The following is a 24,248-nucleotide window of genomic DNA, read 5'->3' as shown; positions in this document are numbered from 1 at the left end:
AAAAACCTTTCCATTCTCAAAAATCTTAGCGAAAAAGGGAAAAAGTAGTGTCTCCCAAGCAAGTCGAAGTGCGTTAATATACTCAAAAGAGGAAGTTTGCAATCAAACTTTTTTTTAGCTGTTTCCAACGTGTTTCCCTTTTGACAAATTAATTTGGTAGACCTCTGATAAAAAGTAGACGATAATGCTGTCCTTTATTTTTTGTGGATAGTAAGCTCATATAGTCTTGTTTCTGAAGAAACTTACTCTGAGAGATGCTGAAATACAGCTTGAAAGGATGATTTATTCAGACTTAGTAAAACCAGAGTACTTTAAAGACAAAACCAGAAGTTCCTATGAATAAGGATCTAAACTAGGACGGAAAATTGCTGTGGGTAAATCTTAATGGTCTTATTCTGTGTCCGTGACAGCCTCCTTCAGCATGTGGTATGAAGTCATCCTGGAAGGAAATGGATGTAGTGTACTTCTGACAGTTTTTAAATGTTGCATTTTCTTTTTAAGTAAAGACCAAATTTAAACCAGATATTCGAAGTTGAAAGGGAAAATAGCATTTCACAGAGTCCAAATGCTTTATCTTCATGACATATGTAGTTGGTTCAAAATTTTGCTTTTCTACAGGAAAGAGTAATGTGGCTATGATCCCTTTGGTTCATTTTTGCACCTGGTGTATGTTGTTATTTCTTCTAACTTAAAGTGAAGAAGTGTGGGTTTAAGTGAAATTTTTTTTCAATGCTTAAAATCCACATTTTGAGAAGGAGTGACTTGGGGGAAGGAAGATAACTAATTGAAGATAACTACTTAAAAATGCAAAATCTCTTGAATTCTTTATATGTTGAGTATTTCTAGTCTTGATAACAATTTCTGTGTATGTGAATTTTCATAAATTTATATCTTACCTAGTTTGGCATACTGCAAATTTAATGAAAGTAATGTTGATTCACTGTTTTCCAACGTAAGAGTCAGAATTAAGAATATTCACATATATCTAAATGAAACATTGCTGACTGGAAAGATGCGTTATCTCTACTCACAGAAACAAGAAAAAAAAATCACATTTAGTGGGAAGTTTTACAAATCAACAGGTTTTAATGTTTACTGACAAGTGAGACAACCTCAGTTTAGGAAAATAACTAAAAGCTACATATGTGAAATGAGATTAAAATCTTTACTTAAATCCTCAGGGTTTGGCTAGATGTTTTGAATTAGTGTTAAAATGGATTATTTAAAGTAGATTTTTTGATAGGCAGTATTGTTTTAGATAATGTGGACATAGATCAATGAGTGGCTTTCCCAATTCAAAGTAAAAAATTAGAGGAGGAGAAATTAGAGGGCTTTTCACATGCTAGAGGAGTTTATAGGCAGAGTAATAATAAATTAACTAATGCAGTGCCATTCTGTGAAATTTAGTGGTAAACAGATCAGCATCCTTATTTGTGATTAACTGGGTGAAAGCCTTAAGTGGTACTAGTGTAAAGGACTCCACGGTTCCCAGACTTTGTCACCACATCCCGTAGCAGGAGGTGAAGAACATAGATTTTCCCAGAAAGGCAGGCCAGTCTTTCTGTCACACTGTGAGTGGGTCTGAAGCAGCAGGGGCAGTTGTGAGGAGCAACGCAGTAGCTGCTTCATTCCACTTGAAGACATCACCAAGGGTTCTTGGCAGCCTGCTCTCCTACCTCACTCCAAATGCAGATCATCAAAGGAGCAGAGATGTTGCAATGGGTTTCAGTGAAGATTTATGTGTGATAGCTGTGTGTATCTCAGTGAGCTGTTTGAAAGCTATTTGGCTCAAATTCTGTGTTGCAGCTTTTCACAGTTATACTCTTTTCTTTAGGAGGGGGAAAAAGCATCATCAGTTGCTGTATAATTTTCTGACCTGTCTTTTAAAGGAGTTCTGATACTGGCCACATTTGCAAGAGAAGATCTCTTCTGTCTACAAAAGCATCTTTCAGTACCTCTTGAATATTGTATTAAGTTGAACTCTGTGAAGTGGTAGCTGACTGTGTTTCACTTTGATTTTTCTCAAATTACAATTTCTCAGTCTTGCCAAATTTCTGGGAAGGGCAGAACCTCACTTGTTCCCCAGCAGCACAGTGTGTTACCTAGAACTTGTGGAGGCAGCCAAGAGGGCAGAAGATGGATGGAAACAGCAGCCCAGCCCAGGTGGAAGAGGATTCTCCTCTGTAAACTGCTAAAGCCAATGACCAATGATTAAGTGACCTGTCAGCGCCATTGAAATCGAGTTTTCTGGCTTCTAGATAGGCAATAGACCCCTTGCTTTCCCCTAAACCCAGGCTGGGGCTCAGGTTATGGTAGAGGGTTGAGCATCTTGTGGGAAGGGGGATAGTTTAGTAGCTGCTGCCTAAGATGTAATTACCTTAGTAAAGAAGAGAGAACTCATTTCTTGTCAAACGCTGTTTTATTTTTGTAATAAGAACAGATGTAAAATCAGGATTTTCAAATTGCTTTGTTTCTGATTTATAAACAAAAATAATGCTTATGTCATATTCTGTAAGAGTTCCCATCGAGGCTGATTGTAACTCAGTTCTTATTTGCATAAAGCAACTATGAGAATTATTGATGAAACTGCCAAAGTGATATTTATTTTATATAAGCTTGAATTATGTAGAAAAGCTGCATGTTTTCAGGCATTGTTAATAGACTGTAGTTTCCATTATGAATATATATTTTTACTAGTATGCAAGACAAAGCAAGCATGATTAGAGGGGAAAAAACTGTTTCTTAAGCACCAAATCTAAAATACAGAGCCTGTTTATGCACAGAATTAGTTCTGTGATGATCTGGACTATGGCTTAAGTCCCTCTAAAATTGGATATGTGAACTAGGAAAGAAAGCTTATTACTTGGGGGAGTAGTGAGTTTTGTGGCATTCAAGTTGTTTTCAGTAGAAAACTAGACTAAGTGTGAGTTTTGTTTTGATTCCCCCCCCCCCCCACCTTAATCTAATCCATATTCTGTTGGCATGTAGTTTCAAGAATTGATCAGAAATACTTTCTTTCCTGCAATTAATTTCTAAATGATAAGGAAAAACCCCCCAAAATTTTGAGAAAAGGTGTAAGAAATTCTCTCAAAGCCTCAGAGGCTTTCTGTGTAAACCTTGAACGTGGTATTGGCTCCTCAGGATTAAACTAACTTAAATGAATGGGAGCTTTTTCTGAAAAAGGACACATGCATTCTGCAAGTAAATACTTTTTGGAAACAAACTGCTTTGTCTACTATTTCCAAAACAATATTATAATCAACTAAATTAAAGGAAGAAATACTGCTTGCTTAGATACTATTTTTGAATAATCTTTGAACAAATAATTCTTGAACTACACTGCTAATTTAGATTAGAGAAGAAGCATAGCCTGGCAATATGTGATGGATACAGCCGAGTGGCACACTGTTCCAAGATTTCCTGAGAGAATAAAAAAAACCTGCTTTTTACTCTGGTGCATCACAAGACTAAGACAAAAAAAAAAGTATAGAAAGACTGACATTTTGTGACAATGCCTAAGAACAAACACTGTTTTGATATATTAGTTGGACATAATCATCTGCATGGGCAGTGTGATTTCTTGAATTGCTTATCTTTTAAATCCCTAGATACACTGTGTTTTCCTGGAAAACTACTGGTCTCCCCCAATTCTCCACCGAATTATTGTCATATTCTGTCAGCACTAACTGGATCATTACTAGGTTTTTTTGTTTGCAAATTTTTAATTTTTGCACTTTTCTAGGATATGAGCAAACTAATGAAGCGGTAAGAAAATAAAAGTTGTAAAAAATAATAGGATCAGTGGTTAGTGATTTTCGTTGTAAACTTGTAAGAAGTGAATGTCTCGAAGTAATATGCAAAAAAATGTTTTATGGCAGATTTAGCATATATCTCTGTCACAAATGCAGGTCTGTGAATCCTGCTGATTATGTCAATTCACTATGAATGAGTGACTTTACACAGTTTGATTTAGTAAAAGTTAGAATTTACTTGTAGCGAATTGCAGAATTTGATTATAATATTTTCAATAGCACTCAATCATCAACAATTAATAAAGTGATTAGACAAAATTGATCAAAACAGTGAGTTAGTTACAGATTCGAAGATGGCAAGGTTCACTCTTACTACATAGAAGCACATAAAAGAGAATTAAATCACAGTGAGTTAAAATGATTCATAAAAGGATTGCGTATATATGGAATAAAGGCAAGGGGGGGGGGGGCGGGGCCCTCCCCTTGAGTCATGAGGTTTAGACTAGACCCCCTTGCTTTCTGAACTCCTTCTCAGAGAGGAGCCTAGGTGCAGCTAGGTCTAGTCTTAGTCTCCGACTTGGTCAACGGTTTATAAGGATAAGTATAATGTGTATATATATGCATATATGTATATCTAGTACATAGGAAAAATACATAAAGGAAATCGGATTATATGAGAGAGAGAGAGAGAAATTGTATGTAGGGGATACGGAAACCCTCCTGTTGAGTCACGAGGTTCAGAATGGACCCCCTTGCTTTCTAAACTCCTTCTCAGAGAGGAGCCGAGGTGTGGCTGGGCCCACTCTTAGTCTCAGACTTGGTCAACGGTTTAGGAGAGTAATGCTATAAGAATAATACAGCAATAAAAAACTCCTTTTAAAATTAAATCATACATCTACAAACTACTTAAATTGATTCATGCATGCACACTTACAACTATAAATGCATATATGAAAATAGTATACCTGTTAAAAATTCCCCTCGAGTTTAGTGAAATACTCATGTCTAATGCCTTGGCATTTCTCAATGGGCGAGAGTAAAGTCTCGAGGAGTGAAGAATATCAGCAGCCCAGGCTCCGTTGTCTATCTCCGGCAATGGAGTTCTGGTAGCAGCAGACTTTCGGAGTCTGCTAGTTTTCGCTGACTCTGAGAGACGTTTTGATCAGAGGGAGATGCTGGTGCAGCCCGCGGCGGTCCAGGAGAGCTCAAAGGGCCTCACTTAGGACTGCCGTTTATAGGACTGTGAGATGATTGACTTTAATCACCAGTAAATTTCCATCCGAGCCACAATTCGGGTTGGCTTGTTGTTGGAATTCCAGCAGCGATGATACCACCCTGTTTCAAGGCTGTCCGGGGTAGCTGTTTGTTCTCGTTCCCCTCATTCCCCATAATATGAATCTTGATAAGAACAGGGCCACTCTCTGCTCCAGCCATGTAGGAGTTTCTGGTACAATTAAGGGGCGCTTAACTGACCAACTCTCTATGCAAAAGCTGTGGCCTGGAATTCCTGAGATTGTAAAGCAGCCAAAGTAAAGGGGAAAAACAGAACAGAAAAAAAAACGGGGGGGGAGGGGGATGTACCACCACAATCTCAAACCTAAGATCTAGTGAATGCTTTCTGTTTGACCTATATCTTTCCTGTTAATCTCCAGCATAATGTAGTATTTCACTAGAACAGAAGGATTTAGGTGGAATTGAAGTTTTCCATTTAAACCAAAAGTCTTATCCTTAAATTTATAAACTAATCTTTTAAACCAATTTAATTACTTAAAGTAGTTGAATAGAAAGACAATAGCATGCCTTGAACATTCTAACGCAAAGAGTTTCCTTGTGTACCAATGACAGTTAGTTTACATAGATAGTTGGATCCATCTTTGAAACAGTAAAAAGCTCTTGTTACAAAGGATTTTGGAACTGTTCTGGCAGAGCACACCCATGGAACAGGTGCAAGTGCCTTTTTTTTTTTTTTTAACAAGGATAAATACCTCAGAATTTCCAATTATTAAAAATCTTGAGTTGCATTAAGTAATTCTGTATTGCTAAACAAAATCAGTGCAGTATTGATTAAATGATTTACACACTGCTATAGTACCCTTGTATATGTGATGTAGATTTAATAAAAAGTGAGGCATGCTGCGCTAGCACTTGGGAGGAGAAAGGATGTATGTTAAAATTCAGGAAAGATTGACTTGTCTGGGTAAAACATTGAACTTAACAAAACATCCAAACAGTCCCGTATTAATTCTTTGAAGCATATGCCTTAGTTACTTTAGAAGGAACACTTTTCCCTTCAGGGCTTGGCCCTTTTCCTGTTTGCTTTCACTGCTGCTTGGGGTTTTTTTTGTGAGCCAGAGAGTTTGGACCTCTTGAAAAGGTCAGAGAAAGCTTGAATTTCTTCCTTACCAGTCTCTGGCTGGTGTAGAATTCCCTAAATGCAGCCAGCAATATCAGGACTGTTGGACGTTTCTTGACTTAAAGAATTGGCAGATTGGAGAAGATGAGGAAGAAAAACTGATTAAAGTTTCCAACTAGTTTATAAAAATGTGAATTGAACTCTAGTGTTTTTAGGGGATTTTATCATTAAAAGGATGCTTGTTTCTACAGTGCTATGAGTAGGAAGGAAGGTGGCCTGCTGACATTCGGGTGATTTGATCAAGAAGTTTAACAGTTTATTCAGCTATATTTCTGGTAGTGCTGACTGGATCATGAGCTTAAGCTGCGCCAGGGGAGGTTTAGACTGGAAATTAGGAAAAATTTCTTTACGGAAAGGGTGGTCAGGCATTGGAACAGGCTGCCCAGAGAGGTGGTGGAGTCACCATCCCTGGAGGCGTTTAAAAAACGGGTAGATGTGGCACTTCGGGATATGGTTTAGTCTGGTCTACCCTTGATTAGTCTAGAGTGGGCTTGGTAGTGTAGGTTAATGGTTGGACTGGATGATCTTAAAGGTCTTTTCCAACCTAAACGATTCTACGATTCTATGATGATTCTATGAGAGGGACTGAAACAGAGAGAAAGTCCTTAGTAGCCTGTGTGCAGTCAAGGGCCCAGTTAGGCCCATGTTTTGAGGTGCCTCTGGATGTGATTGCAGAGTGGCATGAAAACAAGTCCAACAATATGGAAAAAACAAGGCAGTGTATCCTAGACATCTTTTGCAAACCTTGATTAAAGCCCCCTTGAAAATGCTGTCAAGCTGTTTGAAGGAGTCTGTTCTGAAACTTGAGTTCCTAGGAGAAGAATGGCTTTTTTTCCTTCATTCTTCAGAAAGTGTTAAGTTCTGATCACGTGAGACTGAAAAAAGCGACTTTGTTCAGCTGTGGCATCGAGGTGGATTGCTTTAGACTTGTCTAGCAAACCAATAAGCTATGTTCTTTATTCTTAGGCAGGTGTTTTGTATACGTGTATTTTTTTAAAAATATATATACTATATTTTATATGTTATGTATTGTATATTTAATCAGAATGTCTGGTAAGTATATCTGCATAGATTTGATTATTGCGAAAGTTCTCATTTGTTTTAGCTGAATACTCAGACACCTCCTTAAGTATATTTCTGTTTTCTGTTTGTAATGCATTGGTTTATGATACAGGGAATTCTGCATATCTGAGGTGAGTTGATTCTGGCCACTGTCTCTCCAAACAGCAGAGTTCAAACCTTTGATTTAGATGTCCATATTCACAGCTGTGGTTGGAGTAAGGAGTTTTTGCTCTCAAATTCTTTGTGCCAGTATGGGTAGTGCTGGCATTTATATGGATGTTGTAGTGGTGTAATAGTTAGGGATATTACTTCTGTTTTTAGCAGTTCTGGCGTAGGACTTAGGCCATTTAAGGACCTAGTTAAAACTTTTGTGTATATCAGTCAAGTTAACTGTTGAGTCTCTCCTTATGGTACTGATGAATGCAAAGGTTGAACTTAAAAGCCTGTTCCGACCACTGAAATGTTGTGTAGCTCACATATGAGTGTATACAATAGCGGGTACATTGATCAGGAAATGTGTTTGCTTCATTAGTTGCCAGCACCTGGACCACTAACTTAATATGTTTTTCTGTCTCCTGAAGGATAAAGTGAAATGTCTTAATATAACTAGAAACAGAATTGATAGTGAGAGTGAAATGGTCTGAAACCATCATTGGGAAGCACTGCATACCAATTTGCTGAGCATCCAGCTGAATCATCGGCATAAGTTCTCAATGACCTCACGCCCTTGCTCAGCATTATAGCCCTTTGGGAAAAGGGAAGAAAATATGAAAACATTTCCATTCGTCAAATTTTGCTGAATTGTAATACTTCATTGTCACTGAATTACATTAAATGATCCACATATGGTTTAAATAAGCAGCCAAAGTAGTGTACCTTTCTTTTGACTGTTCTATTAAAATCTATTTTTTCTTTTGTACCTGATACATGAAGTTGAAATGTCATGTGTTGGCTGTGCTGGCTGTTACACTAGTTAACAATTTGCCATGCAACCCTCTTTTCAGTAACTTACTTCTTTGGACATTTCAAGCAGTTCAGGATGTAGTTTTCTATGCCAGGTGCCTGTCCCAGGCTGAAGTTTTAAAGTTGCTGTTTTTGAGAATGAGCTGGAGGAAAACTACATTTCACCTAGCTAAACACACAATTGTATCTGAACTGGGTGGCTGTTACTCCTTCTGTGGTTTGGAGTAAGGGCTTGAAATCTACAAGGAATTCTCAAGAGTGTTCCTTATATTGTATTGAAGACACTCCAGCTAAACAAAGTTATCAGCCTCCAAAATGTAAAACTCTTGGATGGTCTTTCCACTGCTGTGGTGCAGGTGACAGGACTTGCAGGAAGGTAGATGTCACTGTGCCTCTCTGGCAAGTAGGAGCTGTAGTTTTGTCTGTAGAATGAAGACTTGTAATTCAGGAGAATAGGAAAGGGATTAATAGTCCTTTCTTGCAGGTTGCTTGTTTGTTTGTTATCTGAGGAATGACTAAGGGCTTAATTCTGCCTTCACATATCCATTGCAGAGTGTCCTTGAAATTACTGTAGTGGCTTTCAAAGTAAAACTACCAGTCAGTGTAAGATTAAGGGGCAAAATTAAGAACAAATTAATATAAGCAAAGAACTGGATTATTCTGTACTTTTGTTTAATTAGTAACACTACAAAAGGGTGTTTGTTGTGTTTTAGTGTTGATCTCAGTGGAAGCCTCTGATAGCACCTGGAATAGGGCATAATTTTAATTGGAAAGCAGAAAAAAACCCTTGTATTGAAGATGACTGCTTTTACAGGGACACACTGGCAACCAGCAGAGATGGAAAAGTTCTGTCACCTTATTCAGGTACTGAGAGATCAGTGTGAGATCTGTAATGGTTTGATAACTTTGGGGAATAATTATCTGTTACAACATCCTTTATCCTTTTTGTTACAAAAGCAACTTTCAGTAGTCATTAAGCAGCATAGGTTAATTTCTATGGTCACTTTAATATTTTGCCTTTTAAAAAAGCTATAGAGTTTATAGATCTGATCATACTGCTTGTGTGTTCTGCACTGTTTGTATTTGCCAGAATGTTTGTTTATAGAATCATAGAATTGTCTCGGTTGGAAAAGACCTTTAGGACCATTGAGGTCAACCGTTAACCTAACACTGCCAAGTCCACCACTAAACTATGTCCCTAAGCGCCACATCTACACATCTTTTAAATACCTCCAGGGATCGGGACTCAACCACTGCCCTGGGCAGCCTGTTCCAATGCTTGACAACCCTTTCTGTGAAGAAATTTTTCCTAATACCCCATCTAAACCTCCTCTGGCGCAGCTTGAGGCCATTTCCTCTTGTCCTGTCTCTTGCTACTTGGCAGAAGAGACCAACACCCACCTCGCTACAACCTCCTTTCAGGTAGTTGTAGGGAGTGGTAAGGTCTCCCCTGAGTCTCCTTTTCTCCAGACTAAACAACCCCAGTTCCCTCAGCCGCTCCTCATAAGACTTGTGCTCTAGACCCTTCACCAGCTTCATTGCCCTTCATCCAGGTTGACAGTGGTACTTTGTTGTAGCACTGATCAGCCAATCAAGAATGTTGATCTGGGGCAAGTGGGAGCTGCCTTTTGGAGTATACAGTAAACCTATCCCCTCTTCCCTTCCAAATTGTCTCTTCAGGAAAAATTAATATAGTCAAAGCATGAGTTTAGATGTGTGGCAAACCTCTTAGACCCTAGACAGGCCTGTGAGATTATGCTGTGAGAAATGTAAGATTTTTATAGCTGTATGTTATTCAGGGAAGTAAGCAAACCCCAATAAATGCTTCTGGCCTACTCTTCAAATTGAGGGATTTTTGGGAAGATATTTCCCTCCTCACCACTCTTCCACTTTTTTGAAATAATATGTGTTCCTGAGTTTGCAGAAAGGAGACATGCCTGAAGGGCAGTAGATGCAGGAAGTTCACATGGTAGGGTGTGAATTTCTAGAAAAGACTAGAGAAAAGTCTTTCAGACTGTACTCACTTTCAGACTGTACTCAATCTAGACAATAAAATTTCACATTTACCTAATCTATGTGGTATGTCTTTCTGCAATAGAAGAATTGAAGAAAGTTGCTTTTGAACTACACATCCTGAAAGTATCGATCTTTAAGGCTGAGGCTGTGTATGCTTTGAATTTTAATGTTCCTTTCCTTTCTCTCTTTCTAGCTGGAATGCTTGCTGCTTTCCCTACAGGATTATAAGCTTTGATATTCAGAAGAGCAAAACTGAAAGATGCCATCTGAGAGGTGCCTGAGGTATAGTACTTGGTAGTGTGTAGGAACTCATTCACATTTAGGATGACATTTACCAAAACATCAGTTAACAGAGATTAGAAAAGTGAAACTAATATTTTTGTTCATTAGGTAGGAATTCACATTATTAAATCCATGTCCATGTTATAATCTGCAAAATATTACTTTCTTGTTGCCACTTATCTCTAGCAAAGAGAAGCGTGCTTAGGATTGATTTGGGACCCACAGTGTCTTCATATGTTATCTTGTTTATGCCTTTGTCTATACTTGGAATTTTTGATTGTGGAAGCAACTGGCATTTTACACTCATGCATCTGAATTGGTGGCTGGTGGTCATTTTTGGTGTATGTAGTGTTCCACTATTCAGGAGATATATTGCTCCTCCATTTCTTTGGAACAGTTTCAAAGCATTCTCTCCAAACTAATCTTCTGGCTTCCAGAATATCCCATTCATAGGCTAGACTGGCAAGTACATTCCTTTCTCATTTATTTGTATTGCCCATTGTTTCATCAGAGAATTTGATATTTATAACTTAATTAGTTTCTGGGAGCACTTTCAGGCAGAACACTCAGCAGAATTTATTAATCTAGTTGCTTTTCTGCAGAACCTTGCACTAGTCTGATATGCTGGTAGTTGTTCTGTTTTACAGAGTAGTTAACGCTCATCGGCTGATCTGGGAGCTCAGAGATCTATCTACCTGATATTACTGGGACATCGTATCATTCCATTTCTGTTCCCCTTTCCCTGCCATTCTTTTGCAGCAGAAGAGAATCAGGAATTCCTTGCATTTTATAGCTGTTAAGTTTATCAACTGACAATATCACTACAAAGTGGCCATGTTATGGTTAATGAATCAGTGCTTTTTCATTCATAAATTCCAGTTAAATTGCCTTACATGTGTATACATTCTTCATATGTTGTTAACACAAGGGTTATAGGCAATTGATTTTTCACTGTGGTCATTGAATTGAAAAAAGGATTATGATAGAGCTCAATTTAAAACCACAGATGTGTGATTTTATGTGTGTGTGTGTGTGTAAACATATATATACACACACACACGCATATATATATATATATATATAAAAAAAATTTCCCCACAAACGTTACCCTTGTGCCTTGTCCCTCCAATCTGTTTTCTATTGAGTGAAATAGTCCTTTTCTTGTGGAAAAGAACTTTCACCTCTGGATGATGGCAAAAAAAGCAAGAAGAGTAAAGGTCTTGGTTCACAACATTGGGAGAGAGGCTAATAAAAACAGAAATAAAGAGAAACCATCTCTAGTTATAATTAGCTTACTATACTTGCACTAGTTTGATTTAGTCACTTTCCTATAGAAATTACAGAAGGGAAATAATTGTTAGAAATAATTCCCTTGTATTTTAACAAGTTACATTTCTTGATAATTGTAATTTAGAATATTAGTGGCGTTCTACACACAGAACAGCTGAAGAAAAGAGAATCATTTGAATGAATAATTTTGGAATGTATGTAGGATATGTCTATGTGTGAAACCTAAACTATTACAGAGGGGGTGAAATTCAGATACAGGTTATTCCTGTGTAATTCCACTTTGGCCATCCTTCTTCTAGAAGTAATGTCTTAGTTCTTGTCTTTTTAAAAGATTAGGTTAGATTAGAACAAACAGTCTGTGAGGGAGGTCTGCGTTAGTTTACAGATGCCCAAGGTGCAGGTGTGGGATAGGCAGTACAGTGAGTGTGTGCTGATGGGAAAGGAGAATATAGCAGCCACACAGCTGCTGCATAGCATGTGCATGGAGTGAATTACGTGATTTTACTGGGAAGAAAAAAAATTTATACCTTCACTTTGATTTACTCAAGAATGACTCTCTAAACTCACCTTCTATAAAGACCTATATTCTCAGGCAATATAAATTGGTATAGTCTCAGATATTTCAAATAAACTGCATTGTTTTGTGCCAAAGAGGATTTGCAGATTTGTTTGATTTGTCTCTCTTTGTGTCAAGAGTTATATTGTCTCTTCTTTCTGCTGTAGAAAAGGAAGCTGCAATCAGACAATCCTAGGCTGGATGACATGGAAATCTTCTGTTCATACAAGGAGATAGTCAGAGGTGGTGGAAGGCCTCAGCATTTTAAAAACAAGCAAACCACCTCCCCCCCAATACAAAATAAACAAACAAAAAACACTTCATAAATGTGAATGACCTGAAATGGTCTGAAAACATTCAGTAATGCAGTATCAGGCTTAAACAGTCACCTGAGGCCATGAGTCTTCGTTCTTTTTAGTAGGACTAGTTACATACATACATATGTACATACATGCTCCTTTCTACTAATACATTAGCTTGAGCCACTTAGTTTTCTGTCGCTCCATTGACCTATGCTCTTTATTCTTCTCACAATTAGAAAATGATTCTGAATTAGTCCTATGAGTCCAGATGACTTCCAGTGCAGCAAAAGAAAATCAGAACAGTTGAGGTTTTTAAATTCAATTATATAATCAGGTTTCATAATACTTTGTTAATACTGAGCTTTTCTTGTGAAGTCTATACCATATATTTTTGCCTGAAAGGGTTCATGACTTTTTTTCTTTCCAAGAATTATCAAACAGTCTTGTTTTAGAAAAAATTCTTCTGTATTTCTGACAGAATCTGCTGTTTCCTACAGTTTCTTGACAAATCTTTCCCCTTTCCCCTCTCAGTGTTCAGGAAATGCTGACAGGTCAGAGGCTTTGTCAGTCCAGTTCCCATAACGATGCTGTCTTGGCAGCCCTGAACCAGCAAAGAAGTGATGGCATACTTTGCGATATCACCCTTATTGCTGAAGAGCAGAAATTCCATGCACATAAAGCAGTCCTGGCAGCCTGCAGTGACTACTTCCGAGTAAGTCCGAAGATGTTTTTCTTTCCTTATAGTAATATTAAAAATTACTCTGGGGGGGCAGGGATGGTTATAGATATCATACTGAACAAGCTTTAAATTTGAGGCTATAGAAAACTCAGGATTGTTGCACAGTCAGTAGAGTATACAACGTTAAATATCCATATACATGTCATAGAAGAGAAATGTTAAGAATTTAATTAAGTTTTTTTTATTGTTACTTATGATTAGTTTTCCTTCCCCCTCATCCCCCAATAGAGATAGGCAGTACACATCTATATATGAATCTTATGCCCAAGTAAGTCAGAAAGTGGAAGATTTTTTTGTAGAACCCAGACATTTGAGACAGTTGTGATTAGAGCATGGAAGGATGGGGAGAGGGAATTTAAATATTAATAAATGCAATTTTAAGTCAGCTCGAGAGTGGATTTTTGTAGGGATGTAAATGGTTATTCTCAAAGAAGAGGCCGTACTAATTTTTTAAGCGTAACAAAACTTATTTTCAGAAACAAGTGTTTCTGAAATGTAAAGATTAAAATATTACTTGGGACATCTGATTCAGGTACTCAGCATGGAGAATTGAACCCAGGTGCTAAAACTGGAGTAATGGGAAAATTGAGTTTTCTAATAAGAGCATTCTTCATATGAAGCAATTCTACTAACCTTCCTTATAATGTGCCTGTTCAAAATGTTGGACTGTCTATAGCTTTTTAGTTGACTCGTGGTTATAAGTGTGGGTCATCCTGTTGTTATTCAGAGACTAAAGCTGAAATTAATTTAAAGGTCTGTCTTCTCTAACAAAGTAAGTTTATTTAATATTTTGCCTACGCTGTAATTGTAGTGCTACGAACATCTTTATGGTGACCTTCTTGTTTTGTTACAATGGTAATACACTGTATGACAACTGTTTTATATCCTTACTTACCTGAGCGGAATTTTTATCTTCCTCTCAACTCTGTCTCTCTCTTTTGGTTAGAATTAAGACTTAATTTATTCTGTGTATTATGAGAAATATTGTTAACACTGATGTTACTTTCACTGTGATGATGTGAGCCAATTGATTGCTCATTTTTTGAGCTTGTCTGCATGTTTATGTGTTCTGCTACTGCAGACTTTGTACTGCTGTAGCTGCTGACGTTGCTTTGTCATGGTGCCCTGGCCTGCTGCAACACGGATTGCTTACCACTTTTTTCCTTTTACCCCAGTACACACAGAGGGATTTTGGAGCTCTCTAGCTCTAGCAAGTGCTATATATACTTCTTGATGATAGATAAACTACAGGGCTGCTGTTCTGGTTTGACTGAAATATTTTAACAAAGATGCCATATCATTCCTCCGCACCTGTGACATACAGTCTTTCCAGAGCTCATTGTACCCTGTGCATAGAAACATTGTAGAGTGGGGAGCTGTACCCAGTGTTCAAGCAGTGTGGTAGAAACAGCTTCTACTTTGGTCACTTACCGATTGATCTTGAGATTTGGGGCACTGTGACTCACCTTGTTATTTCCAGTTGAGTTACTTGGTACTTGCTGGACAGTTTTATTGCAAATTAAAATCTTAATGCCCTATTGAAAAGAAAAAACAGTTTTACAACAGATCAAATTCCTGATTGTTACGTAAATCTTCTCTAGTAAAAAAAATACTGAGAGAATGATCTATGCAGCATTTATAGAATCATAGAATTGTTTAGGTTGGAAAAGACCTTTAAAATCATCTAGTCCAACCATTAACCTAACACTACCAAGTCCACCACTAAACCAGTTAAGGGTAGAATAATAAATTCATGTTTCCTGGCTTGGTGGCTGGATTATTTTTTAATGAAAGTAAAAGCTAGGCATCATTAAGGTTGGAAAGGATCTCCAAGATCATCAGTCCAACCATCAACCCAATACCACCATGCCCACTAAACCATGTCCCAAAGTGCCACATCTACCTGTTTTTTGAACACTTCCAGGGATGGTGACTCCACCACCTCTCTGGGCAGCCTGTTCCAATGCAATTAGTAATTTGATCTGCCTCAAAATTTTTACAATTTGATAGGACATATTCTTCAGACTTTAAGTATCAGCTATAAATATGGAACTTGTGCTTTCTGAAATCAGCCAAACAGTTTCTATTATTAATGGACAAAAAACTTCATTAGAAAATTGTGGAATGAGATTTATGTTCTGCAGAAGGTGTCAAAAAAGTTACTGTGTGCTATGTTCCTGATTCTAATAATTTAGAAAAAAGCAAAGGGTGATTTAAAAAGTAATAGTGTTTTGTATTTAAACTGGGATTATTAATGTTTTTATACCTAGGGGGATTTTGCCTAATTCGAGCTACCCAATTATTCATTTTCTAAGATTTAGGAGAATGACGCCAAGCTTCGTTCAGAGTCAGTTAAGAGAAACAGGTATTTTCAGAGGATGATAAAGGGGGATTGTAGTTTTTTTTAGAATGAAATGAATCACTGTCTGGAAGTGCCAGATCTCTCTCCACTGGTCACAAAGACTAGACTCACATGCATCAAACTTGGCTGTTAAAATTACCTGAGATTATTTCTACCCTTTATTTTTTTTCTGGATTTTTTTGGAGTAATTCTTGGAAGAACCTTGGAACCTTGCAGATTTTCTAACCCTGAGGAAGTGATTGCCATGGGAAACTTAACCTTTCACTAATTTTTGTGAGATTTTCCCCCGCCCCCCCCCCATAAGCTCAGGACTGCAGTGGACAGGATCCTGGGAACATCAGATGTTGGAGTTGCCTTGAATAAAACTGAGATGACAACAGCATACATCAGTGTGACACAAAGAACTTGCCTACTGTAGCTTCTGGTTTCTGTGGCCTATAGATTTGATTAATATACCAGCCTACCTTCAGCTCTATCTGGGGAGGCTGTCATGCAATTCTTAAGATCTCACAGATTACTCAAGAAATGTGTTCAGTTCTACACAGGGTTCTATCAAAATGAATCAGCATGACTTTCTGTTTGTTTTCTCTTTTTTGCCACTCTTGTAAAACAGCTTGTACAAGCGACTGGATATTTGCTTTCTACAGAGCCCTTTTATGGTTTTCTACATGTTCTGTGTCTACTTCGATTTAGATGGAGCTACTTCTGAAATTGTGTTTTCTTGATGAGAATAACAAGTCAGATGAACAGCATATTTTTTTCAAATTGCCATTTCTTTTACTGCAAAGAAAAGTTTGTTAACACTTTTGAAGGATAACTAAATATGTGTCATATTACAGAGTAAGGGAACTGGAGCCATTGTATGTGGAAGAGTGGAGAAGGTCAAACAGAGGTTGCCTTATCAATTTTTCTTTGAGGTTGTAGTCTGGAGTAGAATCTTCATTTGCTTTTCTAAGACAAGCCAGAGGCATCAGCAAAATACAAAGGGCCAGCCTTCTAGGGTAACAGCTTGCCATCCATTCTTCCAGTTGGTATAGTTAGTCTTGTAGTTCCAGCTGTGCTGAAACATTGGAATTTAAATCCTAAGCATAGCACCTGATTTGGGAATTTGTTACATTTGTACATCAAAATGCTGTGTTTTTTCTTTAAGAAAAAAAAGCCCTTAGGAAATTTTGTAGAAAGACTGCATTAAAAACAGAGTTAAACTGCAAGATATGACACTTAAAGACTAGTGTTTTCAATTTTTCTGTTCAGCATCTCCTGAAGGACCTCTTCTTTCAAAATGAGTTAAAGAATACAGTAGTCAGCTCCATACCCTAAAAGACTCATATAAAGAATAGTAAACATACATATTTTTATGAATTCTTTTTTGAGCAACAAACAGCATTTTAGGCAAACTTTTCCATATGACATGCTGTAATTTGCTATTTGTCTCAGTCTCTTGCAGTGAGATGAGGCGGTTGAGTTAATGAGTATGTGTGCATTGTGATAGCTCTAGCAAGCTAAGTGATTTCCAATTAAAAGATTCTTTTTCTTTTTTTCCCCCTCTGGGAGCAAAATGAAATGTTACTGCATGACTTCATTAGTAGACATTTACAGTGTTGGCAGGTGATTATATAACCTCAAGATTTTCTTGTACTAAATGCATTGGTTTTCCAGTCAGAACAACTCCTTTCTTCTTCCTTATTTTTTATTTGAGTGAGTTCATAGTCACAGGACTTTGATCTTTCTCAAAAAGATGCAAGTTGTCCATGTAATCTGCATGAACAAAATTATATCAATTAACTAGAATAGATTTTAAAATGTCAGTAATATTTAATTTTTTCCACAACGAGCATGTTCAATTCTTAGAAGAATCTTTCTTCTCTGACATGAACTAGGAAGTATTAATTTTACATGCAGACTTTGTACTTATAACTGTCACAGTTGATTCTTAAGCAGTTTATTTTCAGGGTTTTTCTGTGCCATCTTTTCTCCCTGTCGACAGATAATTTCTTCGTGTGTACACAGCATTGTGAATTTTTTGTATTTTGCAATATATTGCATTTTTTCTTGATAAGGTTAGAGAATTAGTTTTTATAAACAAATCCCTGAGGTATGAAAGACTGTGTGATGCAAATACCTTTTGAGGTCGTGTTACATGAATGACAAAGAGGAAAAGGCTCTCCTTAACATGTCTTAAGGATAGGTCTAAGGACCTAGTTCTGAGAAAACAGAATTACCTGCTGCTTTTGCAGTATAATGCGATTTTGTGTTTCAATATTTTACTATTGATGTGTATGTACCAAATGAATGGTATTTTCCTTGCTACTGTACACTGGAAGTGATGTTACTTAGAAATTGTCTTTCCAGATAACATTTAAAAATGTTAGCTGTTTCCATTAGACCAAATCAACTCTATTGTTCTAGTAACATCTACCTCTTTTGTGCCAAAAGAGGCTCTTACCATCACTTTTAGCTTCCCATGTAGGCTGAGAAATACTTCCTCTTCTTACATGTCTAAACTATTCCTGGGATTATTTTAATTTAATTTTTCTCAGTTGGAAATTATGATATATTTGAGAAACGAAACTATTTCATTTGTATTAGTTGCCTAACACAGCTTTGGTAGATCTGTTACAGTGAATCTGTGTATCATCTGTATCATCTAACATTGTTTCTAAACTGATGCTTTTTCCCAAGCATATAGAATTATCGCTTTTGTTAAATGCTGTAGGTCCCTTTTTTTTTTTTTTTAAATAATCACTGCAGGTTCTTCAACTCAAATCATTCCAAGTATACCCTTCATAAAGATATTACCTGCTTGTAATAATTACCTAGCAGGTAACTTGAAGTGAATTCCAACATGCCTGTTGTCTACCTGCAACTTGCACCCAAAAGCAGTGTTTTCATGAATTTGAAACCTGAAGTTCTAAGTTAGATCAATCTTTGTGAACAAGATGACAAAAAGAAGGAAATGCAATTGAACGACAGATTCTGCTTCAATTGATGGAACTGGTTGGATCTGTTGTTCAATTGTATCTCCTTCTTGTATATAAGCTGTTGTAAGTGGAAAGTCACAAATGTAGATCAATATTTGTAACAGTTTTTGGGTTTGTTTGAGTTCTGAGCAACTCAGGCAAGTAATGCAGTGCCAAATGCACTCTTGGTAAATATGATTTGTAAATATAAAGGCAACAGAAGTCTACTGTGGAGGAAAAGCCTCCCAATGAAAAACATTATTGTAAATCAAACAATGTTATCCTTATTAATACTACTGAAACATTTGTTTATATTTTTTCATTATATAATAGATATAGTTGATTGCCACTGGAATATGTTAATAACCCACAGTTGTCCTTTATTGAACTGCTTGGTACAAGAGAGACATGGACATACTGGAAAGAGTCCAGCGAAGGGCCATGAAGATGATGAAGGGACTGGAGCTCCTCTCCTGTGAGGAAAGGCTGAGAGAGCTGGGACTGTTTAGCCTGGAGCAGAGAAGGCTCAGGGGGATCTTATCAATTTATATAAATACCTGTAGGGGGAGTGCAGGGAGGACAGGCTCTTATCAGTGGTGCCCAGTGACAGGACAAGGGGCAATGGGCACAAACAGAAACACTGGAGGCTTTCTCTGAATGTCAGGAAATGCTTTTTTCCCCTGTGAGGGTAACTGAGCTCTGGCACAGGTTGCCCAGGGGGTCCCCATCCACAGAGATATTCAGAAGCCATCTAGACATGGTCCTGGGCAACTGGCTATGCTTGAGCAGGGGATGGACAAGATGGCCTCCAGGTGTCCCTTCCAACCTCAGCTGTTCTATGATTCACAGTGGAACTAAAACCAATAAAGACCGTATTCCTAGAACATTTTAGTTAAACTGAAGCTCTGCTTTTGTGTTAGGTGTAGCTGATGTGGTATGGGTATGATCTATAGCAGAAATGGCCATATCCATATTCTTTTTGTGGAACCTACCCTTTTAGGATTGGCCAAGGGCTTGGGAAGTGCAAAAATATGATACATTCTGAGCCAACACTATTTTTCACCAACTCCTGTATGCATATGTAGTGCAGACTTGTTTGGGACAGAACAGGCTGCTGATATCCAACATTCTTTTAAGTGTAGTAGGATACTACTATAGGAATAGTATATGTTGCATCCAGACTATGCAGACTATCATAATGGCTTTGGGAAAATCTGTGTACTGCTTGTAAGGATTCAAGAGGGCCAAGAAAAGCAAGCCTATTTGTGAACCTGACTCAGTACAAAAATCCTCCTCTAGTACTCGTTAGAAAGCTAGTCTGTTAGTTGTTCAGAAGTGGTAATACCTATCCATATATGGCTTGGGATAGAGAAGCACTGCAGATGGAACTACTGTTTGTTTGGCAATGTGGCACATCCATGATACACTGATCCACATACAACAGATAAACTGCAAGATGCAGATGTACAATTGAAGAGATGTCAGATGAACATCCCAGAGGTGGCAAACCGTGCACCCTGTTATGATTCCTTGTATCCTTGCCTTATCTTTGTTCTCACTGATGATAACTTATATGAAAATTGAAACATTTTCCATGAAATACCAAGAAATCTTTCTGCTACTGTCATGATTTATGCACAGCTATGTGGCATCTCTTGTTTACTTACACATCTTTGCCATCTTCTTACTCTTAACGTTCTTCCCCACAGTCTGAGAAGCCTCAAGACTTTTGACCAATTCATTTCTTGTGTTTGCCATACTAATTCATATTGTCCTATGCCATTCTCCATCACCTATGCCCTAACTCAGAAGCAGTTCCCAACTGCCATACAAAATTTCAGAACAGGATGTAGTATTCTCATTTACACCAGCAGTTTTCTTGTCTAAGGACTTTGATAAAGATGTCTCTCTTAAATATGCTTAATACTGAGATAAAACTATTTTCTCCCCTTCTTAACCCTCTCTTTAATCTCTCTTGATTTATTTTATGCATTCTTCCTATGTGAGAATGCTAACTGCAAACTTTGGGAGGAATATACTCTTAGTAGTGGTTCCAGGCTTGCAATTATTGACCTTGTAGTGTTCACTACCATACAGTGATGCTGTAAGAAACCTAAGGAATAATTCAGCATGCTGTCTAACTGTTTAGCACTATATTTTAATTCTTCTGCATGTGAGATCAGCCAAATGTGGCCCAATACACATGGTTCTGCGTGACGCCAACAGTGCAGAAGATCTTTGAAGATTCATAGTAGTGTCTGGTGTTGTGAACATGTTACTTATACACCACCTGTTAAGAAATGGGAACTCAGTGCTGCTTGCTTCTTATTGGGGAAAAAAAACTTGCCTAAAATAAGAGGAGGCCTGGAAAAATTAAGGTAAATTTTTGGTAAAACTGTCCTCCTAGCATAACATTAAGGTTTAAATACAAATTAGAGTTTTGTTACTAATTATTCAGTAATCCAGTTATAGTTGAATGTCAAGAAAACAGCGCATTCCTTCAGTTCTTAAAATATTGTTTGATACAGGCATTGTCAATAGTTTTACTAAGTTTAATTGAATTGTTGGAAGTAATGTAGCACGGGCAGTTGTATAAAAGTCTTTGTAATATTTATCTGAACAAACTTTTTTACTTCTGAAGTATACATAAAAATGGTTTGCAAATGTTTTAAAGCTTTCTAAATTAATATTTTAATATTCTTTCAAAGTGGACAAAGTAAGGGAGTGTATGTGGGTTATTTTACTTTGTTCATCCTTATCTTTGCAATTAATGTTTTTTTTATTCTGTAAGACTCTGAAGTAATTTTCGTTTGCTGCAGACAGAATTCCCACAGCTCAGCAAGGTGGGTGCTGTCAAAAGCATTTACAAGAATCTTTTCTGAATTCTGTTTTCAAATTCCCAGCAGTTGTTACAGTGTCAGAGTAAATATGTTTCTGTTGCAGTTCTCATAGTATGTAAATGAATTAATTGCAATTCTGCCACTGCTGGATGGTAGACAATATGGTGTCTTATACTCTGAGTTATCTTCTTGATTATTTTTTCTTCCTTTTCTTTTTTGAAGTCCCTATAAGTAAGTAAGTGCACCATGAGTAGGTATGGCAGAATCAACTCTGCAGTTTGTGAGATAGGTCATAGGAGGCTGTGGCTCATTGTCTCTAATTAAATTAGTGTTATAACAACATGTGGTACTTGGTTACTACTCAGTTGATGCATTTTCTGAGTTTAAAAGCAGGACAAAAAGGAGTCATTGCAGCCAGGTTGCTGTAACTGCCAATTTTCTTTGCCATCTTCTGTGCTTGCTCCAGGCTACCTCAGTTCAATTTTTCAGTGCTGCTTTAACAAGTGTTCTGAAGCTGGGCTGGGTGCAGCTGCAATTTCTGTGTTGCTAAAGTGTCTGCTCATGGAAAACCAATGTCTTGGGGCAGGCCTGTGGTAGAGAAGTATTTCATACCTGTTTTCTTCTATATAGTCTTGTGAAGAAGTCGTATATTTTAGAACATTGTTGGATGCAGTAGACAACTATTCTATATTTTGCAGTTTCCATCAGTGTCTTCCTACACAACCTCAGGAGAAATTAAAGCTATTGTTCTGTGGGTGTAGTGAAGCTGAAAACACCTTCTGCTCCAACCACCTGAGTGAATTATTTGGGCAGCATGTCACTTTCAGCTTCAGTGAGTAGGACCCACATACCATTTTACTAACATAAGTGTCAAAGAAAGAGGCAAGGCTGCTGAAGAGTTAGAAACATGATCTGTATATTGCACTTGTTAAAACATCCTAACACCTGCTATATGAAATAGCTGTTTTTCTTTTGGATGCTCCGTTAGGGTTTCTTGCATTCTCCTTCATTTGTATAAGCAACCCATCACAATGCCCACACTTTTGCCTTTTGTGTTGCACATCATGCTAGTTGGAAGTTTTAGAGGAAATATCTTTCTTTAAATGAATTCTTCAATTGCTTCAGTGTCAACAGTGCCATTTTTTTATAGCCTGTTAACAACTTCATTTTAGTAGACTGAAATGTGATATTGGCTAACTGCATTCACGTCACTGTAGGCCTTCATCTAGTAAAAGGTTGGATTTAAGCAGTGGAATCTCTATATTTGACTTCAGGTTCCAGCAGTGGAACCTGAACATCTTTGTAAAATGCTGCTTGTTGCTTATCTTCAGCAAGAGTTAATCTGCCTAAGTCAACCTGTTTTCCAGCTTAGACATCTCAAATCTCTCTTAAGTCCCAATCTACTCTTGCTGGATGACCTACTGTGCAAGTGCTGAATTAAACTGCCTCTCTATCTACTACTTAATAGGTAGTGCCTCAGAAGAGGGAGATGCCCTTAACAGCATTGGGTGAGAACGTAAAAATAGCCACCCTGTGTTGGATCATTGGCTAGTTGCTTTAGCAGTAGCTGTTTGTGATACCTGGAGAAAAAGCTAAGCCTATGTGGTGTGTCCCTGAGAATTCCCCAGCTGTTTTCAGCTCTGGGGCATTTCCTGGTGTTATTCCTGTTTATTCAGCAATCCTGAGAAGGTCTCTCATCCAAGCTTTTATCCTCTTTCCCACTGAGTCTGTGTAAGATTTCTCATCCACTGTGTTCTCTAACAAGATGGCCCACTGCCTGTTGTGTGAAGAACTACTTTTTGTTTGTTCTGAATCTAATTTCCACCAGTTTCCCTTAATTCCTTGTAGTTAGGAAAAGACATCAAACCATCAGTTCCTAGGTATTCTTCTCATGGCACTCAATCATCTCTTTTTTCCAGGTTGGAGATTTCTGACTTAGTCAGATGCTACTCCAATTAAAGTGGTTCCATATTCTTGATGATGCTTTTTGCCCTTCTCTGAAGGTTTTACAGCTCTAGTATATCTTTTGTAAGATGAGGGTAAGAGAATTGTGTGCAGCAGTAGGAAAAGCATAGATTTCTGCATGGGCATAGGGTTGACTTCTGTTTTGTTCTCTCTTGCCTAACGATTTCTAAGCTTTGATTAAGGTTGGGTTTTTTTTTTGTGTTGCTGAGCACTGGGATGACTTTTTCATTAAACTCTCATATGATAATTTTATAGCTGCCATTTTGTAGACCAACTGCTCATCGCACACGTTCCTCTTACAGTTTATCTATCTATTTACTACCTTGCATAGCTTTGTCTCAATAGACTTTCTTGCTGCACTGCTCGCACCCTTGTCTAGATATTCTGTGGATATGTTAAACAGCCCAAACTGAGGTGCTCCACTGAAATCATTACTCCCTGTGAAAATTGGCCTGCTCTTTTCTTGTTCACTGTTTTATGTCTTCAGTCACTTAATTATCCAGGCAAAAGTCTCTCCTCTTGTCTCTCTTGCCTAGTTTGCCTTCAAGGCCTTTGTCAAAAGCTTTTTGTGAATCCGCTTTGTGGAAAAGTAATGGTTAGAGCTCAGCGCAACACCCTCTTCACCAGTAGTCTGCAGATATTACTTTTGTATGTATAAAAACAATTCTACGTTTGTGTGTGTATTTGTGCAAATATCAAATTACCAATTACCTCCTGCTTAGATGTATGTAGCATTCTCAGCTACT

General features: G+C 37.6%; 1 protein-coding gene across 7 annotated transcripts in view; it reads left to right on the top strand.

Annotated features, from left to right (window-relative positions):
* The first annotated feature begins 10,465 nt into the window (after positions 1-10,465).
* The window catches only part of KLHL32 (kelch like family member 32), a 99,346-nt gene continuing 85,563 nt past the window's right edge, over positions 10,466-24,248 (top strand). For all 7 annotated transcript variants that reach the window (XM_009479258.2, XM_009479257.2, XM_009479256.2 and 4 more), the window contains exons 1-2: positions 10,466-10,488; positions 13,168-13,348. In XM_009479258.2, coding sequence (XP_009477533.1) covers positions 10,466-10,488; positions 13,168-13,348 — 204 coding nt within the window. The remainder of the gene's footprint in view (positions 10,489-13,167; positions 13,349-24,248) is intronic.

The sequence above is a fragment of the Pelecanus crispus genome, chromosome 3 (genome assembly GCF_030463565.1).
Source record: "Pelecanus crispus isolate bPelCri1 chromosome 3, bPelCri1.pri, whole genome shotgun sequence".
Classification (NCBI taxonomy): Eukaryota; Metazoa; Chordata; class Aves; order Pelecaniformes; family Pelecanidae; genus Pelecanus; species Pelecanus crispus.
The sequence above is the reverse complement of the archived record's forward strand: the minus strand, read 5'-3'. Positions and strand labels throughout refer to the sequence as shown.